The 26,388-nt window shown below is 35.0% G+C and overlaps 2 protein-coding genes across 8 annotated transcripts; both read right to left on the bottom strand.

The window, feature by feature from the left end:
- Positions 1 to 462: 462 nt before the first annotated feature.
- LOC108128482 (TWiK family of potassium channels protein 7) lies at positions 463 to 20,165 on the bottom strand. 3 transcript variants are annotated; one of them, XM_017246096.3, is made up of 8 exons: positions 19,889 to 20,165; positions 4,923 to 5,084; positions 4,739 to 4,862; positions 4,533 to 4,682; positions 1,434 to 1,625; positions 1,256 to 1,371; positions 1,108 to 1,200; positions 463 to 1,037 (listed from the first exon to the last, which is right to left on the bottom strand). In XM_017246096.3, the coding sequence occupies exons 1-8, from the start codon at positions 20,138 to 20,140 to the stop codon at positions 879 to 881; spliced, it is 1,248 nt and encodes a 415-aa protein (XP_017101585.1). In that variant the 5' UTR covers positions 20,141 to 20,165; the 3' UTR covers positions 463 to 878. The 3 variants fall into 3 exon arrangements, with proteins under 3 accessions (XP_017101585.1, XP_070132684.1, XP_070132685.1); XM_070276583.1 differs by lacking the exon at positions 19,889 to 20,165 and adding an exon at positions 5,162 to 5,270 and having other exon boundaries at positions 467 to 1,037; XM_070276584.1 differs by lacking the exon at positions 19,889 to 20,165 and adding an exon at positions 5,168 to 5,256 and having other exon boundaries at positions 467 to 1,037.
- Positions 20,166 to 20,274: 109 nt separating this feature from the next.
- On the bottom strand, positions 20,275 to 26,080 carry HP5 (Heterochromatin protein 5). Of its 5 annotated transcripts, none has more exons than XR_011441867.1 (6): positions 25,926 to 26,080; positions 25,616 to 25,864; positions 23,350 to 24,627; positions 22,499 to 23,289; positions 22,246 to 22,374; positions 20,275 to 20,506 (listed from the first exon to the last, which is right to left on the bottom strand). XR_011441867.1 is itself a non-coding variant. In XM_070276579.1 (5 exons), the coding sequence occupies exons 2-5, from the start codon at positions 25,728 to 25,730 to the stop codon at positions 20,478 to 20,480; spliced, it is 2,466 nt and encodes an 821-aa protein (XP_070132680.1). In that variant the 5' UTR covers positions 25,731 to 25,864; positions 25,926 to 26,080; the 3' UTR covers positions 20,275 to 20,477. The 5 variants fall into 5 exon arrangements, 3 of the variants coding, with proteins under 3 accessions (XP_070132680.1, XP_017088172.2, XP_017088173.2); XR_011441866.1 differs by lacking the exon at positions 20,275 to 20,506 and adding an exon at positions 21,707 to 22,006 and having other exon boundaries at positions 25,926 to 26,079; XM_070276579.1 differs by having other exon boundaries at positions 22,246 to 23,289.
- Between the last annotated feature and the right edge of the window lie 308 nt (positions 26,081 to 26,388).

Consider the following 26,388-nt stretch of genomic DNA (forward strand, 5'->3'; position numbering starts at 1 on the left):
CATACCCGGTACTCACAGAGTCAAAGGTTCAAAAAAAATGCAGAAGGAAATAATTTTACAATATAACTTGTTTAGCATTAAACTCAACACAGATGGATATCCAAATCCCTTTATTTTTCCCCTACTGTACTCCAAGTAATAATCAGAGGAAGCCTCTTAGGGGTCTTGCACAGAATCGGATAATGTGAACCGCCCTCGAAAATCTCTGTTCTTTCTAAAGCTTTCAGAGAAAGTAGAAGCCTCACCATGAAATTTAGTTAAAGCTACTTTAGCTTTTAAGCAAAGTCGATAAAAACCTACTAAGCTTAAAGTTGGTTTTAAAAATAAGCGTAATCTTTCTATAGAATAGTTGAAAATTTAATAAAAATACATGAATAACAAAGTGTAATTCTGAAAGTCTTTTTTCCGATTTATTTTTAAGATGACATTTATGCAGATAGTTTATAATAGTATGGACAAGTGTTACAATTAATATTACTGGTAACTTAACTTTACAGTTCCTCAAAAAAAAAATTATTTTAATTTAAAACTAAGACTAAGAATATTAAATTATTTTTTTTTGTGGTTTTCCGATTTATGTTTTTGTTTGCTGATCTCAGTACGTATGAGCAATATGATTATTGCCTAGACATTTTGACTATATAATAGCTATAAGTACGGACACTGACTTATGGAAGTCTGGCAGTGGTACGCTCTAGCCAGTGTCCACTGTACCCATGGATGAAGCGGAAGCCTAACTACATTTGATATTTTTTCTTCATGATATTTTTTCATTTTTTTTTCCACCAAACGCCCACAAGTATGCTACGGAAGCCCTTTCCTCTTTCTATTTTTTGCTGATTTATGTATTTTTTAAATTAGTATTATTATTTTGGTTTTTAGACAGACGACTCGTAGATGACAATTTGCAGGACCTTTGGTTTGTTATTTTGCGCCTCCTTGACTTCTTTTAATATCGCGTTTGTGATTGCCTCCAAGGCAGCAATATCGGGACTGTGTTCGTTCTTTTTGTTCGTATTCCACTTGGGCATGGATACCTAAAAAATATAATTTTATAATTAAGAATATTCAAAATTTAGTCAAACATTTGATTTAAATTGTTTTTACCGTCAAGACCTTCTGTAGAGCTGTATAATCCAGACCTGTGCCGGCAGTTTCTCCCAAACGTCGTAGAGTCTCCGCCATGGGTCCAGATAGTTCCTAAAAAATATTTATTAAAAAATTGTAAGGTATATATATAATCTGTTATATTTACCTGCAATTTGGCCCAACTGGTGGCATATTGTCGTCTCACCAACTCAATAATAGTCGATGTCAAGGCTAAGCCAATCAGAATATACAAGGTACACAACAGCATGTAGTTGGGTTTCTCTAAAAAAGGGTTTAAAAACAAATTAAATAAATTTAGTAATTCAGTAACAAACAATACCTACTTGGTACCAAATCACCAAAGCCTATAGTCGTCATTGTAATGAAACAAAAGTAAAAGCCATCGAAGAAGGTCCAGTCGTCTTCCCAAAGCAGAAGAAGGCCCGCTCCGGCGGCCAAGTAAACGCCCAGGAAACACACGGCCAGAATGGCGTAGAACCAGGTCTTTCCAATAAAATTGGTAAACTTAGGCTTGGCTAAGAAAATATTAGACAAGGTGAGCTTTTATCAAAGGAAAATACACAACAATGCAAGCCTATGAATAATATGTATCTATGTACCTATATGCGAATGCATGGATCCTCCAGAAAATTTGAGAAAAAATTCAAAAAAAATTTGCTTCCTAGATTTTGATGCTGATTTATAGAGAATCGTCCTAGAAAGCGTTTAAGGTATTCCGCTTAAGAATCGGATGAAAATTGGCAAAGTTATACCCTTCACGGTGGGCCCTATAGAGCTCCTTATGCCATTTTCAATTTTTGAAGGGGATCCTCCAGAAAATTTGATAAGAAATTCAAAAAAAATTTGCTTCCTAGATTTTGATGCTGATTTATAGAGAATCGTCCTAGAAAGCGTTTAAGGTATTCCGCTTAAGAATCGGATGAAAATTGGCAAAGTTATATCCTTCACGGTGGGCCCTATAGAGCTTCTTATGGCATTTTCAATTTTTGAAGGGGATCCTCCAGAAAATTTGAGAAAAAATTCAAAAAAAATTTGCTTCCTAGATTTTGATGCTGATTTATAGAGAATCGTCCTAGAAAGCGTTTAAGGTATTCCGCTTAAGAATCGGATGAAAATTAGCAAAGTTATACCCTTCACGGTGGGCCCTATAGAGCTCCTTATGCCATTTTCAATTTTTGAAGGGGATCCTCCAGAAAATTTGAGAAAAAATTCAAAAAAAATTTGCTTCCTAGATTTTGTTGCTGATTTATAGAGAATCGTCCTAGAAAGCGTTTAAGGTATTCCGCTTAAGAATCGGATGGAAATTGGCAAAGTTATACCCTTCACGGTGGGCCCTATAGAGCTCCTTATGCCATTTTCAATTTTTGAAGGGGATCCTCCAGAAAATTTGAGAAAAAATTCAAAAAAAATTTGCTTCCTAGATTTTGATGCTGATTTATAGAGAATCGTCCTAGAAAGCGTTTAAGGTATTCCGCTTAAGAATCGGATGAAAATTAGCAAAGTTATACCCTTCACGGTGGGCCCTATAGAGCTCCTTATGCCATTTTCAATTTTTGAAGGGGATCCTCCAGAAAATTTGAGAAAAAATTCAAAAAAAATTTGCTTCCTAGATTTTGTTGCTGATTTATAGAGAATCGTCCTAGAAAGCGTTTAAGGTATTCCGCTTAAGAATCGGATGGAAATTGGCAAAGTTATACCCTTCACGGTGGGCCCTATAGAGCTCCTTATGCCATTTTCAATTTTTGAAGGGGATCCTCCAGAAAATTTGAGAAAAAATTCAAAAAAAATTTGCTTCCTAGATTTTGATGCTTATTTATAGAAAATCGTCTTAGAAACCGTTTAAGGTATTCCGCTTAAGAATCGGATGGAAATTGGCAAAGTTATACGCTTCATGGTGGGCCATATAGAGCTCCTTATGCCATTTTCAATTTTTGAAGGGGATCCTCCAGAAAATTTGAGAAAAAATTCAAAAAAAATTTGCTTCCTAGATTTTGATGCTGATTTATAGAGAATCGTCCTAGAAAGCGTTTAAGGTATTCCGCTTAAGAATCGAATGAAAATTAGCAAAGTTATACCCTTCACGGTGGGCCCTATAGAGCTCCTTATGCCATTTTCAATTTTTGAAGGGGATCCTCCAGAAAATTTGAGAAAAAATTCAAAAAAAATTTGCTTCCTAGATTTTGATGCTGATTTATAGAGAATCGTCTTAGAAACCGTTTAAGGTATTCCGCTTAAGAATCGGATGAAAATTAGCAAAGTTATACCCTTCACGGTGGGCCATATAGAGCTCAATTTTTGAAGGGGATCCTCCAGAAAATTTTAGAAAAAATTCAAAAAAAATTTGCTTCCTAGATTTTGATGCAGATTTATAGAGAATCGTCCTAGAAAGCGTTTAAGGTATTCCGCTTAAGAATCGGATGGAAATTGGCAAAGTTATACGCTTCATGGTGGGCCATATAGAGCTCCTTATGCCATTTTCAATTTTTGAAGGGGATCCTCCAGAAAATTTGAGAAAAAATTCAAAAAAAATTTGCTTCCTAGATTTTGATGCTGATTTATAGAGAATCGTCCTAGAAAGCGTTTAAGGTATTCCGCTTAAGAATCGAATGAAAATTAGCAAAGTTATACCCTTCACGGTGGGCCCTATAGAGCTCCTTATGCCATTTTCAATTTTTGAAGGGGATCCTCCAGAAAATTTGAGAAAAAATTCAAAAAAAATTTGCTTCCTAGATTTTGATGCAGATTTATAGAGAATCGTCCTAGAAAGCGTTTAAGGTATTCCGCTTAAGAATCGGATGGAAATTGACAAAGTTATACCCTTCACGGTGGGCCATATAGAGCTCAATTTTTGAAGGGGATCCTCCAGAAAATTTGAGAAAAAATTCAAAAAAAATTAAAAAAAAAAAAAGATTTTAATGCAGATTTATAGAGAATCGTCCTAGAAAGCTTTTAAGGTATTCCGCTTAAGAATCGGATGGAAATTGGCTTAGTTATACGCTTGGGGGCTCATGCAACGATCACCATAGACCACCACTCTCTGTTATCTAGTGCTCCTTGTGCTTTGTTCAGCATTTGGAAAGACTTCTGCAAACAATTAATTTTATTAAATTAAAAAAAAAAATAAAATAATTAAATACTTATTAAGCTTAAGTACACCCATTGAGAATCGAGGAGGAGGGCGATGTTTTTTTTTATTATTTTAAATAAATTTTTTTGTATTTATTACTTTTTCAGCAACAAAATTTCAAATTGGCAACTATCGCTAGCCATCACTAGGGCAGTATAATTCCGCATGGGCCTGATTATTACTCATACGCCGTGTTGACGTACACATATAAAAAATATTCCAAATGAAGTATTCAATTTTATTCAATTGCCTATTGTATAATATATTTTATAACTAATATTTTGTATGTACTTACTTGGCATGTGTTTTCCGAAAACTGAAACCGCTGTTGCAAACAATCTGCCCCAGTCGGCGATCACTGTGAGAGTGAAGGGTATTCCGATGAGGGCGAAGCAAATGCAAAAAACCCGACCACCGGTAGTTACAGGCACAATATTCCCATAGCCTAGAAATAAATGTAAATATTAAATAATTTTGTTTAAAAAATAAAGTCTAACAAACCTATAGTGGTTAACACAGTTGATGAGAAGAACACAGCTTGAAGAATACTCCATCGCTCATATGGCTCTGGAAAGTCTTTATCGGCCACTATTAATAGTCCCCCCTCCGCAGCCTCTTGAACGGCCTTAAATAATTTTTAATATTAATTTTTTAATATTTAAAATTTATTTTTCAAAGTATATACCGCTTCATACTTAGCCAATTCAAAGGCTAAGAGTTCATTAAGATTATGCACCTCGGTGTTGTTTAAAATTGTGCTCATAAAACGCTCCCTTTGGGTCTTCACCACATCCTTTAAATGGTCCAGACGCTCCACTTCCGCAGGACGTTCTAAATGACGAAATATCTGAAGAAAAGATATGGAAAAAACTACTTTAACATCATGTAAAATTTGGGAATAATTTGTTATTTAAAATTCAAGACCCAAACATAGTTAATTTTCTGGAATTCCAGGAATTCCATTTGATTTTGAACTTTAGCCTTTTAGCCTTCACCCCCGCTGCCTATTTATAAACATAAAGCCATAACTAAAAAAAAAAATATAAATATATATGAATTTAATATCATGGCAACTCATTCACTAGAAATTTTTTCCACCGCTTGTTTGATGTTTCACGTTTTATGTGCGAAAAAATTAGAAAGAAAAAAATAAAGAATGAAAAATCAAATCTTCATTCAATTTCTCGCACATCATCTTGTGGAAATTTGTTTAACTTGTAGTACTCTTCTTCGTCTTCAATTCATCTTGTTGTTTTTGTTATAAAAATAGTTTGTACAAATTGATTTTGAGTTTTATTTTTAAAACAACACCACACACTGGAAATGCTGGCAAAAGCAGCCAATGGAAATTCAATTTAAATGTGTCAGACAATTTATCTTTTTCACCGAAAAAAAAAAATACCCAAGACCTTGGAGTGACTTCTTGACTTTGATAAAGTTTTATTTATTTTATTTTTTTTTGAAAATTCCAGGCACGTATTCTTAATAATCAAAAATATGAATTGAATTCGTTTCTATATAGTTGCAGAATGCAAGTTGCAATGTCAAGTCTGCAATTCCCTAAATCAACATTTGTCTAATTAATTTGGTGTCCTTTTCCAGCAGCCCCAATGGTGTCATGACACTCTAGATGGTCCGTATATATCTGTACTATATATATATAAGATATATATGTAGTTGTGTGACGGACAGATCTGTAATTTGGTGGCAATTCAAAGTTACACAGTTAAGAGTTGAAAGTTGAAAGTTTGGGGAGTGTCTGGGAGATGTGTCTGCGGGTTTATTTCTGTGCTGGCGCATAAATTATAATTATTATTAGACATGGGTTTATCTTGGACATTTTGCTTTTTTCTGCTTTTTGTTTGCTGACCAGAAGAAGGCCAAGAGGAGCGGAAAACAGGCAAATCCCCAGAGTTATGAAAGGGCCACAAATGACATGCGAGTTGGCTTAAATCATGATTTACTTATGGACTTTGAAAGTGTGTTTTCTTCGTAGTACTATTTTAACTATAATTTTTAAATATTTCTCCCTAAAAACCTAAAATCATCAAACAATGTTTTTAATTTATTCTTTACACGAAATATAAAATATTAACTCTCAAGACAATAATCCAACAATTTATGACAAATGGTTTAGGCTTCAATGTTTTAGCCCATAAAATCACAGTTTTCGCGGCCATGTGACTTCCTTGTTGTCCAAAACTCTTTGCTTTTTGGCCAGCTTATGGTACTTATCACTTTGTCACCCCATTTTGCACATCATAAATCACACGCAGCGCTACTTGAGTGCTTTAATCCACCTCCTCCTCAACCTCCTTTTAGCCAAACACCATCTCCCCCATCAGATTCCGGCCCGTATCCTTTTAGCCCCAAAGGATTCTTACATGTGCGGCAATTAACGCACGACATATGGAAATAATGGAGTGGCCACCTGAATGGGGACTTGGGCAATACACTGAAAAAATTAGATTTCTCGAAGAGAAATATTTAAGGTAGAGTTAGATTCATGGTTTTATTTAAAAGCTAAGTCCTTAATATTTTTTGAACATATTGTTTTTAATAATGAACCAAGGTTTAAGTAAAAATATCTCCAATTAAATTATAATCTTTCTTTAATTTTATTTTGTAATATTCATCTATGAACCCTTTAAATTATTTGAGTGTAAATTTTGCTCATTTTTGGGTGTGCCTTTTCAAGTAACTTCCCAAAATACCAAAAACAGGGCTGGACCTAATCCAGATTGACAAGTTCGGGAGAGTTCAGGAAAATATGGTTTCCAGAACAACCAGTTTCCGTAATCCCATTTTTGCAGCTGCTACTCCTCTATATATTATCTTGCCTCATATATTCTTTTGTCTTGTGTTTTTGTTTTTATTTTCTTTCCTTTTTTTTTAATAATAACAACCGGCAATGTCCAGCGCAATTTCTCTTCATTACAATGGCGAAAAAATGAACAAAAAAAAGCAAAGCTGCGGGAGGAGAAGGAAAATTCAGGGAAAATGCTTTCGCCAGGGGCGTGGGTTAAAAAGGGGAGCCCGAGGCTTAGGGTGCTCTAAGGGGCAGGGTGGTGTGTGTTTAATAATGATGTGCGCGCCCATTTAGCGGGTGATAATTCATTTCCTCCGCGAGACCAAACACCAAGCTCCGTAAACAGTCCGTAGACTGAGCGGCACTTTTCCGGAATGGCCGCACTTTTCCGGATCCGGAACAAGGTCACGGATTGAAGGCTGATGGAAGCCAAAAAACAAAAGTCATTGTGCTTGTTTTTTGGCAAAAAAAAATGGCATAGGATAGGCATATTTTAAGGATTAAGTTTTATAGACTAGATTTTCATTAAGAGTCTAGTTCTCAGAAGTAAATATATAAAATACACTTTAAGGCTTTTAAAAACTTATAAATAAAAGAAAAAGTCATTTTATTTAAAATAGTATAAATTCCTAAAGCTTCTTACCATTTACCCCACAAATTTAACCAAAATCCATAGACTCTTTCACTCAACGAACTTGAAGAAATAACAATAAATCTTTCAATTTGCTATTTATGATTATTTAGCCTAAAAACGCAAAAAAAAAACACATTATTATGAAATACTAAAGGGGGGGAAAAATAAAAACCAAATGCGCCAAAAGCCAATGCATAATAAATATAAATTGATATTATTTATTGAAAATTAGTTCCAAGGGCGGCAATGACCTGCAGGACCCTGGCCCAAAAATATATAAATATTGTATGAAAAATGAACGGAATGGGTGAAAGTGAAGAAAGTAGTGGCAGTGGAGAAAGTTACAGAGTTTCTGCCAAAACGGAAGCGTCGTGTAAATGCGAAAATGGCCAACGGCGTCCATTGGGCGCCCCTTTAACCTTAAATATTATTTTACTTCGATGCCTCTCCATTCCCCCGAAGCCCTTGCAAAAACTCGTGTTTGTTTATGAGTAGCATAAAAAATAAAACAAGGAAAAATGCGGAAAAAACACTAATTTGTTATACTCTTTTGTACGGGGTTTTGTGTTATTTAACCTGGAAATTAACCTAAAAAGTGGATTTTAATTAAAAGACTTATTCATTCTATATTCTTTAGAAAAATCAGTCCCCTAATTATATCCTAACTATCTCTTAGAGCATACAAACTTCGTTTCAAACCCAAAAGAAACTCTCCCTTTTCTTGTTTTCATTTTTTTGTTGGGATTTTCCGGCGTTTTTCGTGGAGATTTTCCGTATCGGTGCGTTTTTGTGTCGTGCGCGTTTAAAACCGCGGGTGGGCCGCGTCAAAGAATCTCAGCACTTCTTTTTTTTCCTGTCGGTTTTTGTTGTTGTTGATTTTATGAGTTTATAAGTTTATGATTTGATACAAAAATTAGATATAATTTCCTCTTAGCTGGGCTGTGCATAAATCGCTGTCAGTTCATTAACTTTTCATTATTTATTGAGTGTTTTGGCAATAAAACGGAATGGCCTTTTGAAGCCTTTCTGGCCCAGAGATCTATTGTAAAATGTTAACGGCGCAACTTGTTGAATGATTTTATGTTTAGTTGGCTTGGTAGCCGAAATATCTTAGGATTTATGTTGCCAAAACGTAAATTTGACAAGCACATTAAGTGAATAAAAAGCTCAGAAGTTCTTACTCACAAAATTTAACAGATAATTGCTCATAATTTAAGTCTTATGAGGTTGTTTTTTGGAATTTTTGTGTTTTATGATCAGGAATTTTGTTCAATGAGAGAGAGGTCTTAGATTTAAGAAAAAATTATTTCATAAATAACACTTTCATTGCTTTAAAAAAAATCTATTTGTTATATTTATTTAAGAACTCCCCATAAAAACTGTCTTTTAAAAAGGCCCAATAAAAACTTTTAATAATATATTACTTCAGAAACAGCTTGAGGCATTTATAAAATTTTATATTGCCCTTTATTACACTTCAAAAAATGCCTAGTAGCATCAGGAAAGAGGAAAAAAGACCAACCAATTATAATCGTAAATATAAATGGGATTATGGGATTTTATTGCCGACCGCCCATGGCTGGCCATTTCAGAGCACTTGGCACTTTTTTTTTTCTCTTGAACTTCTCTTGCCACTTGACATATTTATGTGTAATTATTATGGCCAAGGCCGGCAAACTATGGCCAAGTTAAGAACAAAAAAAAAGAAGACCCAAAATCACATTAAAAAGCCAGAAAGGTGGTATGATAATTTTGTAGCCCCACCTGCTGTTAATTAACCAATTTCCAACACAAAAAGTGCCATTCCATTCCACGTTCAGATCTCCATTTTATGCTAATGTTTCTTTTTTGACCCAAATAAGGGCCAAATAAGTAGGCTGGGCCGAAAGTCCAGTGCCGAAAAAAAATCCCGAGATTGTTATCATTATCGGGTCTAGACTCTGGACACTGGACACACCACACTTGCGGCACATGCCACACTTGATTTCCCTCAGGACACTCGGGATTCGGAAATTATCAGAAATCTCTTCTTAAAGAGGATTGGATTTTAAGAAGACTTTTTTAGCTTTAAAAGGGAAATTTCTTTTTTAAATAAAATAAAATTAATTCATAAATGTTTATAGCTGTAACATAATATATTTAAAATTAATTTGTAAAACCAAAGAAGCTAAGCTCTTTGTTTTCAAAAGATAAGGTTTAAGGTAAGATATATAAGACCTCCCTAACCTTTTTATATACTCATAAAAAACCTCTTCAAAATGATTTAAAACTTAAAAATTAATTCAAAATATATGATTTTTTTTAAAACCATTCTTTTATTACATTTTCAAGTAAAAATAACAGAAAATAGGATTAAAAGCAGCCACTTGACATCACTTGGAGCCTGTCAGGTCAAAAGTCGTAATAAATCCGACATGAGCACTACTAGGCATATCCACTCCCCCCTCCACCTACCTCCTGCCACAAAGCAGACCCACCCTTTTTTTATTTATTTATTTGAATTTTGTATACGTTTCAGTTTTTTTTTTATGTTTTATTTTTTGCGTGTCCATCAACACGTGACAAGTTAAAAAAAAAAAAGTAGCAACCACACGCGCACAATTTACATGCCACGCCAACAAATCAGCTGTTAAAGTTAATATATATGCGGCCACCCCTTCCTCACCCTCTCCCCCTCCGCTCTATGCCATTTCCACCTACCAGATTTGATTTGTGTGCGTTTTTGGCGCGTTTTTTTCAGCCAGAAAAAACGAGAAAATCCAAACATGGCAGCTGAAGGCAAAAGAGCCGGAGAGACGACCAAAAAGATTAAAGCCCGTCGAAGAGGGTCTTAAGATTGCGTGCCACATGGCAAATGAAAACCAAAATTACAAGCCAAATTAACGTAAAATTTGACATCAAAATTAGGACAACAAATTATTTATTAAATATAAAAAATAAGGGTTTTTTTCAGGGTTTCAAAAGATTATTCTTAAGAAATTTATTAAATAAACAAATCTAATGATATTAAAAGCTTTTAAAAACTGTTTCTTAAAGTACAAATAAATTAACAATAAATTACATTTTAAATATCATTTTTAGAGACTAAAAACATAAGCAATTATTTAATTTCCGTGTCTCATTGTTGATAAAAACCTTGCGTGTTTTCATTAAAATTTTCCCAAAAACCAACAAGTTATGCTCGCAAATTGCCAAGCTTACAACTACATTAAATCATGAATAAATTATGAGTCATTTTTAAGCCCTAAGAGATAACTAATAAACTATAAAGATAAAATAAAACACACCTATAACCTGTCTTGGAGCTGTTCAAATTTGGAAAATCATCTTAATTTTAAGCTCATTACCGAAAAACTTGTTCAAACTGACAGACAAGCCCTTGACTTATCAAGTGTCTTAATGAGACAAAAAAACACTATACACTTTAAAAATAAAATAAAATCTAAAAAATAACATACAAATTAAGAAAAATAATCTAACAAATAAGTTAGCTTGTCGACTCTTAAATAATAGCTTTTTAATTTCCTAATTATGAACTGGCAATCACAGCAGCAACCCCCCTTCCAGTCCCTAAGTTTTTGGCATCTATCCAAGGAGGGGGAGGTGGATGAGATTCTGGGGGTGTAGACTTTTGATTGACACTGTGTTGTGGCCAGCTGCCGGATGAATTTGTTCGCTAATGAGATTGCCAGTTCTTCGCGGCTCACAATGATTTGTGTGTTTTATTCTATTTCATTTTTATTTTTGATTTTTTTCGGATTTTTTTTTCAATTTGCATAGAAGATGGCATCATATTTTTGAACAAGTGTCGGTCAAATCATGAAAGTGATAGCTTTTCTGAAAGAGGGGGGAGAAATCTGCCACTCAAATATGATCATGAGAAGGTTCTTAATTGGTTTTTAAATACTATGTTTTGTTTAGCTATTCTAGAGCGGAATAAAGTATTAAATTAGTCTAACAATGTTGTATATACCTTAACTATAATATTTCAAAATCAATTAAACTTTTTCAAGTTAAAGTTTAAGACCTTAAGGCGATTAAGTGCCACCGCTTGTGTGTTTAGTATTAAGTCCATAGTACATATATGAACACCCACACCACCTCCCCAATCTCCATAATCAACTTATGCAACTTTCATAACTGTTTTCCCCCCCTTTTCGATGGGAGTGAAGCAAAAGTTTAATGCATTTTGTTGCCTGTCAAAGTTCCAGCCAAAGTATTACATCAATTTATTTACACTAGTGCGTGTTAGAGTGTGTGTGAGGGTGTATGGTAGTGTGTGTAAGGGTGTAAGTGATTTTATTGTTTACCGCTTGTCGCTCAATTCTTGGCGGAAAATATGTTGAGTCAAGTCCGTGGCCTCAAACATCCTTTTTTTTTTATTCACCAACACCAACTCCCCTTTCCTGTCACACGCTGCGTATGCGCATTATATGCATTTAACTCACACACACTACTACTTCTACTTAAACACACACACCAACGCACTAAAAGTCATCATCAATCAACGCCATTTTGACATGCAAAAATTTTGCACGCAACTTTCTGCAAGCCTGCGATTTATTTCTGTTCGAACTTCGAGTATAAATCACACATATGGTGGGGTTTATTAAGAATTAAAAAACACAATATAAAGTATAAAAAAAATGTAATAAAATTAATTAACTATAAAAAATACTTAAGAAATATGTGGCTACTTTTTCATAGTCATTAATGTTATATAAATGTTTATATAGTTTAAATTTCTTATAATTTAAAGTCCAAACCAAAACACTGTATAATACCCGGTACTACTCTTGTAAATATTATGCCTCTAGTTCCTAGACTTCCTATTCTTTTCAAAAATTTTCAAATAAGATAACAGCCTAGCCAAACAGACAAGCCCCATATACCCTCTATGATACCCTCTAAAAACTGCTTTTAAGGATCGCCTTCTGCTGCTGCGATTTCTTTAAAAATTGAGTTGCTTTGAGTCCTTTGGCTCGCGTGCTTCGACTTCTCCTTCCTTCTGTCAAAGAAAATGCTAAAGATTGTGTCGACAAATAAAAAAAAAACCAAAAAAAAAAAAGAAAACAATCAAAGCTGCGTCAATTCTTGAGAGGAATGGGGTGGGGTAATTGAAAGGCGAGAAGGAGGTGGGACGGGTTTCGTAGGTAAGTTAATGGGGCTGACTTTTTGGGGAGTATTTTTTCTGATTTTTTTTTTGCACGTGCTGGCACGCAAAGGCGCCAGAATGGCCAAGCTAAGACGAAGTTTTGACCGAGTTCTAGTTTGGTTTGTGGTGCGATTTTGTTTTCTGCATATTCTTGTTGCGATTCCTTGGTTTTGCTTTGCTTTCTATGCTATTCAGGTAATTGCTGCGGTTAAATTTGGCGAAAGAAAGTGTATTTGGTTGCAGTGTATGGAGGGGTAATCGCTTTTTCATATTGAAAACAATATATTGGCTAAAAATAAATAAACTTTAAGAACCAATTTTCAGAAATATTCTAGTACTAACCATAAATAAAATTATATTAGGAAATATTTTTCTCTATGTTTTGTTAATGATTTTTTTTTTAATCATCACATCAACGAGTTTCAAAGTAATTTCCCAAAGAACCTGTTGAATATCTTTTCTTTAAAAAAAACCCCCACATCTGCTATAAATCATTTTAACGAGAATTCATGTAAATAAAAATTATTAAGAGACCAAACCCAATAGGAAAATAAATCAAATTTCAACAAATCATAAAGCATATGTTTTTCCTCAAAAACAACCTCAAAGTCTTGCCAAATAATTTCTGGCAAGTATTTCACGAAAAAAAGAGCATACAAGATTTATTTGTTTGGAAGTAGTACTACTTTCTTGGCTTAAAGCAAATCCCCCCAAAAATTCCCCACTTTCCTTTTCAATTATGCTAATTTGACGTCGAACGTTTTGTTATAAGGCACTTCCTTTTTTTTTGAGGGGGGAAACCACCTACAAAAATAAACCTGAAGAAAACTTGAGGAAAAACAACACAATTCGAACCTTGACATGCCAACTCCACATAAATTTGTTTCTTATTATTGTTATTTTTCACGTCTGTTGATTTTTTTTTTTTTGGCCAATTTAAATTTCACACTGCAACGATATTTTTCATCACCTCAACCCAACCCCCCACCACCCCTAATTTTATGCTAAATAAATAAATAAATCAAAATCAAATCAACAATCAGAGCGAAACATAAATTTACAAAAATTATTATTGCTAGACTATCCGCAACAAAAAAATCCAAATCAAAAATATGAGATTTTTATGAATAGTTTATTTTGACAGACAGACAAACAACAACAATTAATAATTTTAAGCCGAAACGGAAAAGACAACAACAATTCCGCAACAATCATCATCATAATTATACTTTAATTCCCCCAAATAGTTTACAAATGATTTGGAATTTATTTTCCCCAGAATTCTTCTAGTTTATTCGCTTCAAGAAAAAATATGTTAAATAATTAAACAAACATAGCTTTTTTTTCTCATTTCTTTCATTGTCTGATTGCTTGTTGCCGTGGCATTTAAAAAATCACGTATACGCATATTACTCATACGCCGCTTGGGCCAGGGGCGGCCAGAAAATCCCAGAAGATCCCAATCCCAAAAAAAAACATCAACAAAAGCGAATGATGTGAGAATGATAGAGGCACTTGAAAAAATTTATGAGGTATTGAGGTACTTAGATATTAGATATTACTTACTTTAGATATTATTTCTTATAATATAAAAGTTACACTGACTTTCCGGTAAACTTTACTATTTTACATATTTCAATAAATATTTTGTATATTAACATTTTATTTAATTAAGGGATTACACAAATAAAAGTATCAAAAACCTTCAATTAATTTCATTAAACTTGTGTACGTAAGTGTACTTAAGTAATAAAAATAAATAGAGGTGATGCTGAAAAAATTCTCTGCGTCGGTCTGGAAAATAATTGTTGCTTTTGTCAAGACAATGACGTATATATTCCTTAATCACCAGAAAAGTGGGTGAAGTCTTTAAATAAATATTTAAAACAATATATAATTTAACAGAGAAAAACACGAAGTGAATAAAAACATAATATTACAGGAAAAAAGTCCCTTCCAAGAACACCAAGCCTAAAAAGAATCTTAAATTTTGTATTTCTACATTGCTATTAAATATTAAAACCAAAAACTTAAATACCTTCAAATTTAAGCTTTTTTAAATCCATAAACTTTTATTTAAAACAAATAAACTTAATATATAAAGTCCATCATGTAAACAAATGATTAAAAAGTTAAAAACTGATAAGTGCTAAAAACCAACTGGCTGGGACATTAACGATTGATTGCTTGAATGGTTGATTGATTGATTGAGGCTTTAAACGAAATCGGGTTAACTGCTACATGCACTTTGTAACCTCAATTTAATATTGGCATAAACAAATATATATATCACAAGATATATATATATTTTCCACTTAATTTGTCTCGCGGGGAAAACAAAGATATCCCGCCACAAAAATGACTCAATTTTTCCAAATATTTTTATTTTTAGCCAAGACACGCGACGTTGGATAGCTTTTGTGGGATGGAGAGTAATCTGGAGGGGGAAAGGGGGATAAATAGTATACATTTAATTCATTTCACACTCGGTGACTGGCCGCATAAATCTGTCAGATACTTGTCACCTGCCTGTCGGCGCATAATTTGTTCATAATTTTACGGCCACTTCCCACTTGAGGTTGATTTTCCTGCTCGGATTCTTATACATTTTGGCTATTGACTTTTGGCTTTTGGCCAGAAATAATTTGTACGAGTATCTTGTATCTTGTATCTTTTATCTTGTATCTGTTGATTGGACATGTGTAAAAATGAAAAAGAAACAAGCCACTTGCCGATAATAGTCTAATGAAGTTAAATTTATTAAAAATTTATCTACGATTTTTTTCTTATCTAGTTAAGTGTTTAGTTTAGTTATTATTTACTTTCAAGAAACAAACAAACCCACAACCATTTCTTGCAAAATTATTCAAAAAAACAAGTATTTTAACTAGATTTTCTTTCTCCTTTCGTTTTCAATTTAAATTTTGTTGTTAGTGGATGACCTAGCCATTTTATGACTGACCTCTTGACTGTTTTTGTTTTTCTTTTGGTTATAAATTGAAATATTCAGTGATTTGTATGCCTCATGCGTGACCCGATTGATGGGCCGCAGAACTTCATCTGCCACTTTTGTTAATACACTTGAACACTTTGGATTTGCAAGGGAAAAGTTTCATCATTTCACCCCCTCCTTTTTTATAGGGAGGGGGGGTTCTAGTATTGACCTTTGTCTCGATTTGGATCGAAACGAATCGGTTGTCCTGTCATTGTTCGGCAATTTGCACGCAATTTTTGGGTGTTTTTTTTTTGGGGGGGACACATGATTGGAATTTGCAAGCAGAATTTGGCAAAAAAAAAAAGTAGAAAAGTGATACAGAACAAAGTGTTGCATAGCTTAGGGCGTTCGAACCTAATGGTTTCATTAGCAAACCAAAGTTGAAGTGACTTTTGGATAAGGATTTTGGTTAGAAATGTGTGTTTTGCTTTTGGTTTTGGGTTAAGGAAGATTTTTTGAAGAAAAATAAAATTCAAAATAAAATAAAAAATATTAAACTATTTTTTATATTAAAAATTATCATAAATTTTTTTTAAGATATTCACTATAGTTTCTTTAAAAGATTTTCAAGACAAACGATTTTCCTTAATGTATGCCTGACGTGATTTTTCCGCATTTCCCACTATTTTCCTCCATTTTCCTCCACTTTCCTGTTGCAAACAATCGAGAATGGAGGGAGAGCCGAGCCTAGTTCCTGATTTTTGGTTTTGGTTTCCATTTCAGGGCCAACCGAATCGTCCTTGATATGAAAAATCATGTCTGGGTAGGCTTGGATGGGTCAGTTAATCAGATAAACACACACACACATATGAGAGTAACTCATACATATAAGTTTATAAAAGAAAGTAAAAAAAAGTCTAAAGAAAGCGAAAAAAAATCAGGGTTGGGTTAACTTTGGTCTAATTGGCTGTGTTTTTTGGCCAAACAACTTAATTCTTTTGGCCTAAAATTACTCAAATTTTTCAAAGGACACTCATACACACACACACAAAGAGACACACACACAAAGAGACACACAGGACACATCTCACATGGACGAATCGATGACGCCTTCAAGTATGCTACAAAATGCTAATTAAAATGATTTATAGCCACTTTCGTTGTGGCCATATGTGATAGGGAGGCTGTTTGGCCTGCAATTTGAGCTTCAGCTTCCCCATCCCCCTCCCCTCTGGATCCTGTGTCCTGGCCTTAATTAATAAACAAACTTTTCCGGGATTAAAGACAACGAACCAGTAACAAACCCATAAACAGGATAAAAGCCAATTGCTCGCCATGGTTACCAGAGCTCGTTAACAAAGTCAATTAAGTCTTTTTATTTTATGCTTTTGAGGGCTTTTTTAAAATTGATTTGGCTTTAAAGTGGCTTATCTGAAGTGATTTTTGATTAGGGGTTTTTATTTCTAATTAATAAAAAATAAAAAGGGTGTGTTTAAGAAAGAGTCTTTCGAAGATATTCAAAGGTTCCATACCTAGCTAGGGTAACTTTACTTAAGAACGCTTTGAGAGAAAGGCTTTTTTATATCTTTTTCAATATAAAAGATATCTTTTATTTTATATAAAAACAATACCTTTAAAAACCTATCACTTTAACCAAAAAACTCCTCTTAACCCCGCACTAATATCATAATTCAATGCTATTTACAGACTTGGCACAACTTTTTTTTGTAAACTAATCCCAGAAAAACAAGTTTCCTTTGCCGGTCACTTGACACAAAACTGATTTCCGACAACAAAAAAAAACTGAACTGACAAAACAACAAAAAAAAGGGCAAGAAAAGTGTGAAAATCTAAAGGAAACTCTAAGGAAAAATCTCAGGATAAATTCCGAAAGAAAAACTTCAAAGCGATATCCGTTGAATGTCCAAGAATTCATATCCGTTTAATAAATGGTTTGAAAAGGGTTCAAGAAAAAATTAAATAAATAAAATATAAAAAAAAAACTAACATTTTAAAGCTAAAAATAGTCAAATAATTAAGAAAAAAATCCAATGAATGCAAAGTGCTTGTAATTAGCCAACATGTGTGTAGATTCTGGCCAAAAAAACAGCTAGGAGAGGGGGAAAGGGTGGGAATTCTTTACTGATTGAAGGGTCCACTAATAGGTGATAGGGGGAAATAGGGGGAATATTGGACCGATTGCCCATCCAATAATCCATATGAATGCGAATGTGTTGCCTGATTAATGCTCAGCTTTTGTTGCCAGAAATCTGCGCAAATGGCCAGATATATCAGCGAGGTGTTGATAGGGCCAACTATATAAATGGGCCAACCCTGGGGTCAGAGGGGTTGAGACAAAAACTAATTTGATTTTGACCAGAAATAACCAAGAATTTAAGGCCATCATGAATCATGTTGGCTGCCAAACCGGGGGAAGTCAATAAAAAATTGATTCGATTTCTTTTTTTTTTGCATTTCCAGGAAAATTAAAAGAAAACTATTCTAAAAAATAGAAAAGCTTTTTAATAAATCTAAATAAAAAAAATCCCTGGTAAATAAAATCTCTTTTCTATTACGAATATCAATCAGCTTTGCAGGATTCACTTCGATGGCCATTAATACAGCTCATTGAAGACCCCACGACTCCACCTACTTCTTAGCTAATCCTCGCTATATCCTTGCTATATCCTTGCTATATCCCTGCCGGATCTGCACCCACCACCTCCCCCTCATTTGCCCCGTAATTGTCGGTGCTTGAGGAAATTGAGAGGCAATATAACAAATACCACGCCGGCACGACACTCGGCCATATGTCAAGTCCTGGGACACGACAATTAAGCTCCTGCCTCCCTCGCAGTCCTTTGGCGGGTGTACCTTTTCTAGCTTACACTGGCAAAAATTCGAAATAAAATTTATAACACTACTCTGAGAGTTACAGATAATATTTAAAAACTATTAAGTATTCAGTATGTATTAAATGAAATGTTTAGAAATTAATATATATTTAATACATTTATAGGTGTAGTATTTTCTTCAGTGTACTTCGGTGGCTATTCCCTATTAACTGCAGCTATTTTGCAGTCTCGGACAACTGACGGCATCAATTTCGAACGCGGTCTGGTCAGTGCGGGTTGTAGTTTTTATTTTTTGTTTCTATTTCTTGGCCAAAACGACGTCATTGGCGAAAATGTAAATGTTTAGACAAGGCCCAAATTTCACAAAATTTCCCAAAAATAACAACAAAAAAATTAAGCCAAAAACCCTGGACCCTCTATGGCTCCCATGGTCGCACATGGTCTGCCCCATGGATGCAGTTCCTCATCCTGATCCCCGCTACCCCTTTTCATGTCTGACTGGAATATCTTAATATAAATATATATATATTTTTTTTGCATATTCCTCTGGCAATTAGCGGTGGGTCGGAGGGCGGGGTTCCGAGGGCGGCGCACTTAAATGTACAAAATAGTTTTATGACTTAATTTTGAGCTAATTTTTAGTATTTTCACTGCAATAAATTTGGGTTCTGTTTGGGTAATTGTTTTTATTCGTATTTATACAGTAATGTATAGAAAAGTTTGACGAAGTCTAAAATATTGTTTTTTTTTAAGAAATTAAACAAGATTTTCATTTTTCTTTAAGCTTTAAAAAAATTTGTAAGCTTAATATTAGCACTCATAAACTACAAGAATTTTAAACTCAAACTTTTATTTCTTTACTTTTCTTTAAAATCTTAAACAAAAGTTAAGTAAAATCTTCTTTACCTTTATTTCATTTATTTATTTATACTAATATATTTTCCACTAAAAAAACTCTTAATATTTTGTTGCATTTAATGAATCTACCTTGCCGATTATTTACTGTATTTCTAGGTTTTTGTTTTTCGGACTTTTCGGATCTGCCGCCAAACAATATTTCGAATGCTGGCCATTTTTCGGCAAAAATCATTTTTGCATGTTTCACGGTAGCCACAAAATTATCGCAAAAAAAAGACTGGAAAAAAAAGCATAAACCAAAACAGAAACAGAAACCGAAAGAAAGACAGAAAAAAAATAAATAATAATTAAATATTTGTTTAGTTATGTTCGGGTCTAGTGGGAAAAATGGAAACACGTTTTTACCAGGCCGCCCACGCCGCAATAAATGGACAGCGAAACGAGCAATCCGATGTGATTGAGGGCCGACTTCCATTTCACGGACTGCCACCAGGCGGGTGAGGTTTTGCCACCGCGGCCACGCCCCCCGGCTCCTCCGGCAGCGCCATCCTCGACGATCTCCACCCGACGATCCAGATGCTTGAGCTTCTCTAGCAACTCGGTGCTGGCCTCATCCTGCGAATCATATTCCTTGACGGAAACCTTTTTCACAGGCATTTTTTTCTATATTTTTTAATTTGGTTTACAATTTTATATATTTTTTTTTTATTTATAATATTAATTAATTAAATATTGAATTTTTTTTAGATTTTCTAGGGACCTAGGCCCTTTCTTTGATTGTCCAGCCTGTCCATTTTTCACAACACAATTTCTTTGGGTTTTTCGTTTGAATTTTTTCACAGACGCGCCAAACTGACCGGAAAATCGACGACGAGTCTCCCGGAAACTCTGGAGGAGAGGCCAACCGTCGAACAACAAGTCAAAGTTGCGACTAAAGGGAGCTCTTGACTTTCCGCCATTTGGATGGAAAACAAAACTTTTGGGGGGGCTGCCACTAGTTCTTGACATGTGTGGCAACATTGGCTGAAATTTTTTACAAGTTTTTTGAGGAATTTTAGTTTTTCTTTTAAAATAAAGTCTTAAAATAATAACTAGCTATGACTAGTTACTAGCTATAACTAGCTTTAACTATGAAGCATTTTAAAATCATATACTATCTCTTACAGCCTTCCTTAACTCTTAAACAAAATACAATTTAATAAAACATTAAATCAAAATGTAAAGAACCCAGAATAGTTACTTTTTTATTAACATTATCTTAATTATTTAAGATGTATTGGATTAATAATAATAGTAATTTGACAAATAAATGTTATAGAAAAACAAAAACGTAGGACATATACAAAAAAACATTGAGTTGTTAAACTTAATAATTAAATAATTATAATGACATAATGAAGTAAATAATAATAGTTGAAAATAAAACATAAGAAAGGAGAAAAATGTATGAAAATAATCTCATTTTAGAAAGACATGCAATTTTTACAATTGGCGCCAAAGCTTGTTCTTGATCTGGCAACTTTATTGAGATATGGCAACTTTGTGTAGCTTAAAGATTCAAATAAAATAAAACAGACAAAATATAATCAAAATAATATCAAAAAACAAAAAAGAGACATAATTTTTCAATACCCACCATAAAAAATTGAAACATTTTTCTCTTTTTTTGTTTGAATTTTTTTTTCTCTCTTTATACATACATACAGATTATTTTGTTTTTCATTAATACATCAAATTTACATCTAATTTAAGGTGTTTTTACTTGAGTTTTTGATTTCAAATCTCTCTTCTTTTGAAAATCAAAGTATATATTGAAAAAAAACGGATTTTAAACGCTTAAATTTAAACAAATGAACATTTTGAATTTCTTAGAATATGTAAGTAATATAACCAACTTTCTTCTTAAGCAACTTAAACAATAGACATATATGTAACTTCTCTTCTAACACACTCTTTTTCTTTTATATTATTTATATATATATATATAAAGATATACATTTATATATATTTTAGTTTTTATTCTGACTTTTGACTTAACTAACGCATCAATTTTACGAAGAATTGTAAACTAGGTAGCGTGTGCCCATGAGTTCTTTTCTTGTTTCCATGTATTCCTGTCCAGTAAGCCGACTAGAAGTGGCTCCAAAAAAAAATCTTAACTTATTTTCGAAAAAAAAAAAAATTGTTTCAAATATATATATGAATATATATATATATATCAAGTATAGTTTCATGAGAAATGATATATTTCGGGGGCTGAGTCTTAATGATTATGTTTTTCAAATAAAAAATAAATGACTTTTTTCTTAAATTTTAGAAAGGAATCTACCGAGATATTCGTCACCTTGCGTTGTGTGTTGCCCCAGTATTTGTGTATCTGAGACTATGTGTGTGGATGAGTGAGTGGGTGTATCTATAGCTGTGGCTGATTCATGTAATCCTAGGATTCTAACGCCGTCATAATGTCGTCCAAGGCGCCCCTGGAGATGGCATGACGGCTAGAGTTTAGTTGGAAGTCGGGTTCTGAAAGGTAAACCATTACAAATTTTTAGATAATCTATATCTTAAAGAACTTATTGAACTATAAAACTATTAATATAGAAGGTCAAAAGGTCAGTAAATGGACAAACACAATCACAACTACATAGCACAGAAAGCATAACATGTATAAACGAAATAAAATGTTTGGAAACAACCCTTTTTTTTTATTTTTGCTCAACTCTCTTGCAATACGTCCTCCTGGTCGACACGGATAAACTCACCGACTAAATCGTCGAGCACCTCGTCATCCAGAGTGGGCATCGGCTCGATGGAGGAGTAGAATTGCGACGAAATGGCGGCGGCACTGTTGGTATCGGTGGACTCACTGCCGTTTAATACACTGGACTCATCTGTGGGCGGAATCAAATCGGTTGGGATTATAGCACCCACACCACTGGGTGCCTCCCCCAGTGTGGCCTCTAAGGCTTCTACCACATTACTGGCATCGCCACTGGGTATTTTCTCATTACTTGCCGATTTGAAACTGCAATCGGAATCGGGTGATGCGATGCGCTGGAGCAGCTCCTTCGTCGTCTCCTCAACGGTCAGCTCCTTGGTCGGCGGTGTATTGGGGCGGGAGGTGGGCGTCTGCAGTTGCCGGACGTCGTCCACATTGGTCTGCAGTTCCAGGACATCGTCGACATCATCGGCATCGTCGCTTGTGGCCAACGAATTCAATTGCTTTCCATCCTTATCCTCTACATCAGTTTCGGCATCTTTGTCATGTTTGGTTTCCTCAGCTTGCTCCTCTAATTCAACCTCTTTGGGCTGGACGAGGCCGGCCACATCCTGGCTTACCTCCGGGACGGGCACAGGGCTCTCGTTGAGCTGTGATGCGTTGGGTGTCTCACTGGAGCTTTCCTTGGCATTGTTATCTTCATGGATTGGTTCTGTTTTTTCATCTTCCTTGGGGGATACTTCCTCTGTATTTGGATTCTCTTTCGGTTTATCTTCCGAATCTACTACTGTCTGAACTCCTTCGTTTTGTATCTCCTTTTCGTCTTTTTTGGGGGAATCCTTTGACTTATTTGGACTCTTCTCCTTATCCTGATCCTTCTTTATCTCCTTATCCTGATCTTTCTTTTTCTCTAATTTCTTTTCTTTGAGCTTTTTGGTGGCATTGTCCTTCTTGGAGGTGTCCTTTAACTTTTTAATGACTGGCTTCTCGTCCTCGTCGTCGTCGCTGACTGTCGTGGTGAAGGATATCTTCTTTTTTTTGGCAGGAGGTGTGCCAGATCGCTGCACGCCAGGCAACTCGTTGGGAACTAAAAAAAAAAAGCCCAGATTTTAGTTACAATTACAGGAAATTTGTTATATCTTCTGACCTATATACTCTGCATCTTCATCCTCGCCGGTTTTGGAATCATCATCCAATCGCAGGCTGGCCAAATCGGCCAAAGGTAGGCGCTGCATCGGCCTCTTCAGGCGCGAGCCATTGCAGGATCGTCGATTGCGGTTTCCTAGTGGCGGCGCCGAGTTCGGTGCCACGAATAGCGACGAGGAACTCAGCGCTATGTCCTCCAGGACATTACCCCGGTCATCGACGCGCTGCAGACGTGTCGGTTCCGGCGTTTTCGGTGACGAAAGGTGACTGGAGCTGAGTGTGGCGCGCCGTGAATTGCTTTCGTTACTGCCCAGAATCTCGACGGCTTCGCTGAAGGAAACGGACAGATTCGACTTCCGGGGTCGTCCCTTCTTGGAACCACCGCCCAAGAATGAAGAACCACTGCCGCCATAAGTCCTGGTCGGCGACACTGCTGGTAACTGAGTGCGCTTCACCTTCACCACACACCCAAAGAATCGGGCGCCGAATGTGTTGATCAGATCCTGGCTGGTGTTGATAGTTGCCTTTGGCTTCCCTTTGGTCTGGAGCTTGGGTTTCTTCGGCAATGAGCTGGGGGGCGGGGTGTGGGTGCGGGCTAGAGCCTGATAAGGTCGCTTCTTAGATCCATTCTGCAGCAAAGGAACTTTAATGTGTATCTTGGCCTGATTCTGAGACTTTTGTTTCTTGACCGGCGACGGAGTTCGGGTCTTCTTTTGAGTGGTGGCTTCCCCCTGATTACTGCGACGCGGTCGTCCACGTTTCTTGCTAATCACCGTGGCGGTGGACACTGAACGGGCGGCACTGTTTATCTCCTTGGTGGTCAGGCGACGCACCCGGACATGGCACTCCTTGTCGAAGCTCAGGGAGGCAGACGACTCGTTGTCACTGAACATCTTTTGCTGCGCCTTGGTTTTAGTTGGAATCAGATTGATGGATTGATCCTCATCGTCCTCGTCTTGGTTATCCTTATCCTGGTTCAGGGGCAGCTTGTCGTCATCTTCCTTTAGCTTTTTTGTTGGGGAAGGAGCGGACTCGACTTCATCAATGGCTGGGCTCTGTTTTTTCGGAGATTCCTTTTGGTTTAGTGACTTGTCATCCCAATCCTTATCTACTTGGATGTCCTCCTGGCCATCGTCTTCACTGGGCTTTGATTTTGGAACTGTTTCGGGAAGTTTCAAGGGCGACTCGTCGTCCTTTTTGTTCTCTTCACCTTCCCCTTCCATCAGATCCTCTTCCTTCTTGGCTTCAAGATCGCCAATCTTCAGATCATCCTCAGGTTCTGTTTGGAAAAGAAGAGTTTTATTATTTTTGAATTTAAATTTTGGGAAAAATAAAATTTTATTTTTTTTACCGAATATAAGATCTTTCATTTTAGTCATTTGAAACTTTTTGAAATATATTAGTAGACTACTGAGTTTGGTTTGGGAATTTTGAATATGTTTCGGTACAGATGATAGGTCCTTTCTGATTGAAGTTCAGTTTTAAACTAAGGTATGGGTATGTTTTTCAAACTGAGCTTAAAATCATGACAACCTTCGGTCATTAAACGGTTGCTTTTAAATAATAGAATTAAAGAATAGATTAGTACATTAAATAAATAATAGAATTAAACAGAAATAAAGCAAAATATGTAAAAGGTTATAATAATCAAAGGATATATCAATTTTTAGGAGGAAAAATATATTAAAATGATTAAAAAAATTAATAACTAAATATTCTACTTAATTTATATTAATTTAAGGGTCTAAAATATGACGTACTACAAGATTTTTTTAGTTAAAAGTTATTAATTATGAAATAATAATACAAAAAATGAGAAATAATTTTCCCATTTACAATTTTTGAATACAATATTAAAGCTAATGATATTATTAAGCAAATAAAAGCAATTAAAAAAGATAATTATTAAAAAATCAAAAGAAAAATATAGGAATTCCATTAATCTATCATTTCAAGGCCATATAATAAATACAATTAAGGGGAAACTGTAAAAAATCATTGAAAGATGTCGGAGATAAGACCAAAATTATGAAATAGAACCAATATGGAATGATTCATTCAAAAATAACAATTGAAATATAAAATCTAAAGATTAAAAAAACAAAAAGTGAGCTTATAATTCTCGGAATATTCTTATTCTGGTAGTTCTTAGAATTCTTATTATTCTCCCGCTTTGTGTGCCTGAACTACAAGCCATTGTTGGCGCCACTTTTGTGACCGCTGCTGTGGTGCTGATAGCGGCAGGGCTTCAACACACTCGCATTTACCTATCGCCTCCGGCGGTGAGTCCGGCGGTATGGGGGACGGAGTCGATGACTTGGGCTCCGCCAGACTGATCCGTTGCGGTGGCGGAGCCGCCTTGACCATGTCGAACAGCTCCATGTTAATTGGCAAATCCGGTTAAACGGAAAATCCGGCTGCCGCTGCTACCACTCTACTCAATGGCCCGCTATTGAAGAGGTTTTCCCACTAAAAAAAAAAAAAACCGGAGCACGCAGAATCCTCGCGCGTTAAATCTGCAACCAAATGCATTTCGATTAAAATAATTGAATTATGGTTTATTATGCCGTCCATTACCTGGCAGCGTGTGGCGGGTATTTTGGCCAACGGGCAAACGTTTATCGTTCGCCAATTCAATTTTCATTCAACAAAATTGCACCAGCACCAAAAATTTTAAAGAGACATCGACGCCAACACTCACACACACACGCGCACGCATACAAACAAAAACAGCAAATCGCCCGTCTAGTATTGGGCAGCGAATTTTTTCGCGCTAAATGCTGGCTACCGGTGGGTGTTTGCAAACACTGATTGGGTATCGTCTTAAAATGGTCTGGCAACATTATATATTTTTTTTTTATTTAAACTTTTTTAAGTTTAAAGTTCATTAATTTGAAATTATAATAAGGTTTTTTTATAAATTTAAATTAAAAAAAAACTTGATAAAAAAAATTGGATCTTAAATAAAATATTTTGTAATTAAATAATTTATTAATAAAGTATGTATTTAAGAGGCTGATTTAAAACATAAGTTTAACAA

Source organism: Drosophila bipectinata, chromosome XR (genome assembly GCF_030179905.1).
Source record: "Drosophila bipectinata strain 14024-0381.07 chromosome XR, DbipHiC1v2, whole genome shotgun sequence".
Lineage (NCBI taxonomy): Eukaryota > Metazoa > Arthropoda > Insecta > Diptera > Drosophilidae > Drosophila > Drosophila bipectinata.

Bases quoted from the DNA above. Each gene is read 5' to 3' on its own strand.
- LOC108128482 (XM_017246096.3), bottom strand. From the start codon at position 20,140: ATGCCTGTGAAAAAGGTTTCCGTCAAGGAATATGATTCGCAGGATGAG. The intron at 4,863-4,922 runs GTATATACTTTG...AAATTATTTAAG, and splicing joins AATTGGCTAAGTATGAAGCG to GCCGTTCAAGAGGCTGCGGA. The intron at 1,626-4,532 runs GTAAGTACATAC...ATATTTTCTTAG, and splicing joins TTTCGGAAAACACATGCCAA to CCAAGCCTAAGTTTACCAAT.
- HP5 (XM_017232683.3), bottom strand. From the start codon at position 25,730: ATGGAGCTGTTCGACATGGTCAAGGCGGCTCCGCCACCGCAACGGATC. The intron at 23,290-23,349 runs GTCAGAAGATAT...TTTTTTTTTTAG, and splicing joins TGAAGATGCAGAGTATATAG to TTCCCAACGAGTTGCCTGGC. The intron at 22,007-22,245 runs GTGAGTTTATCC...TTTACCTTTCAG, and splicing joins GGTGCTCGACGATTTAGTCG to AACCCGACTTCCAACTAAAC.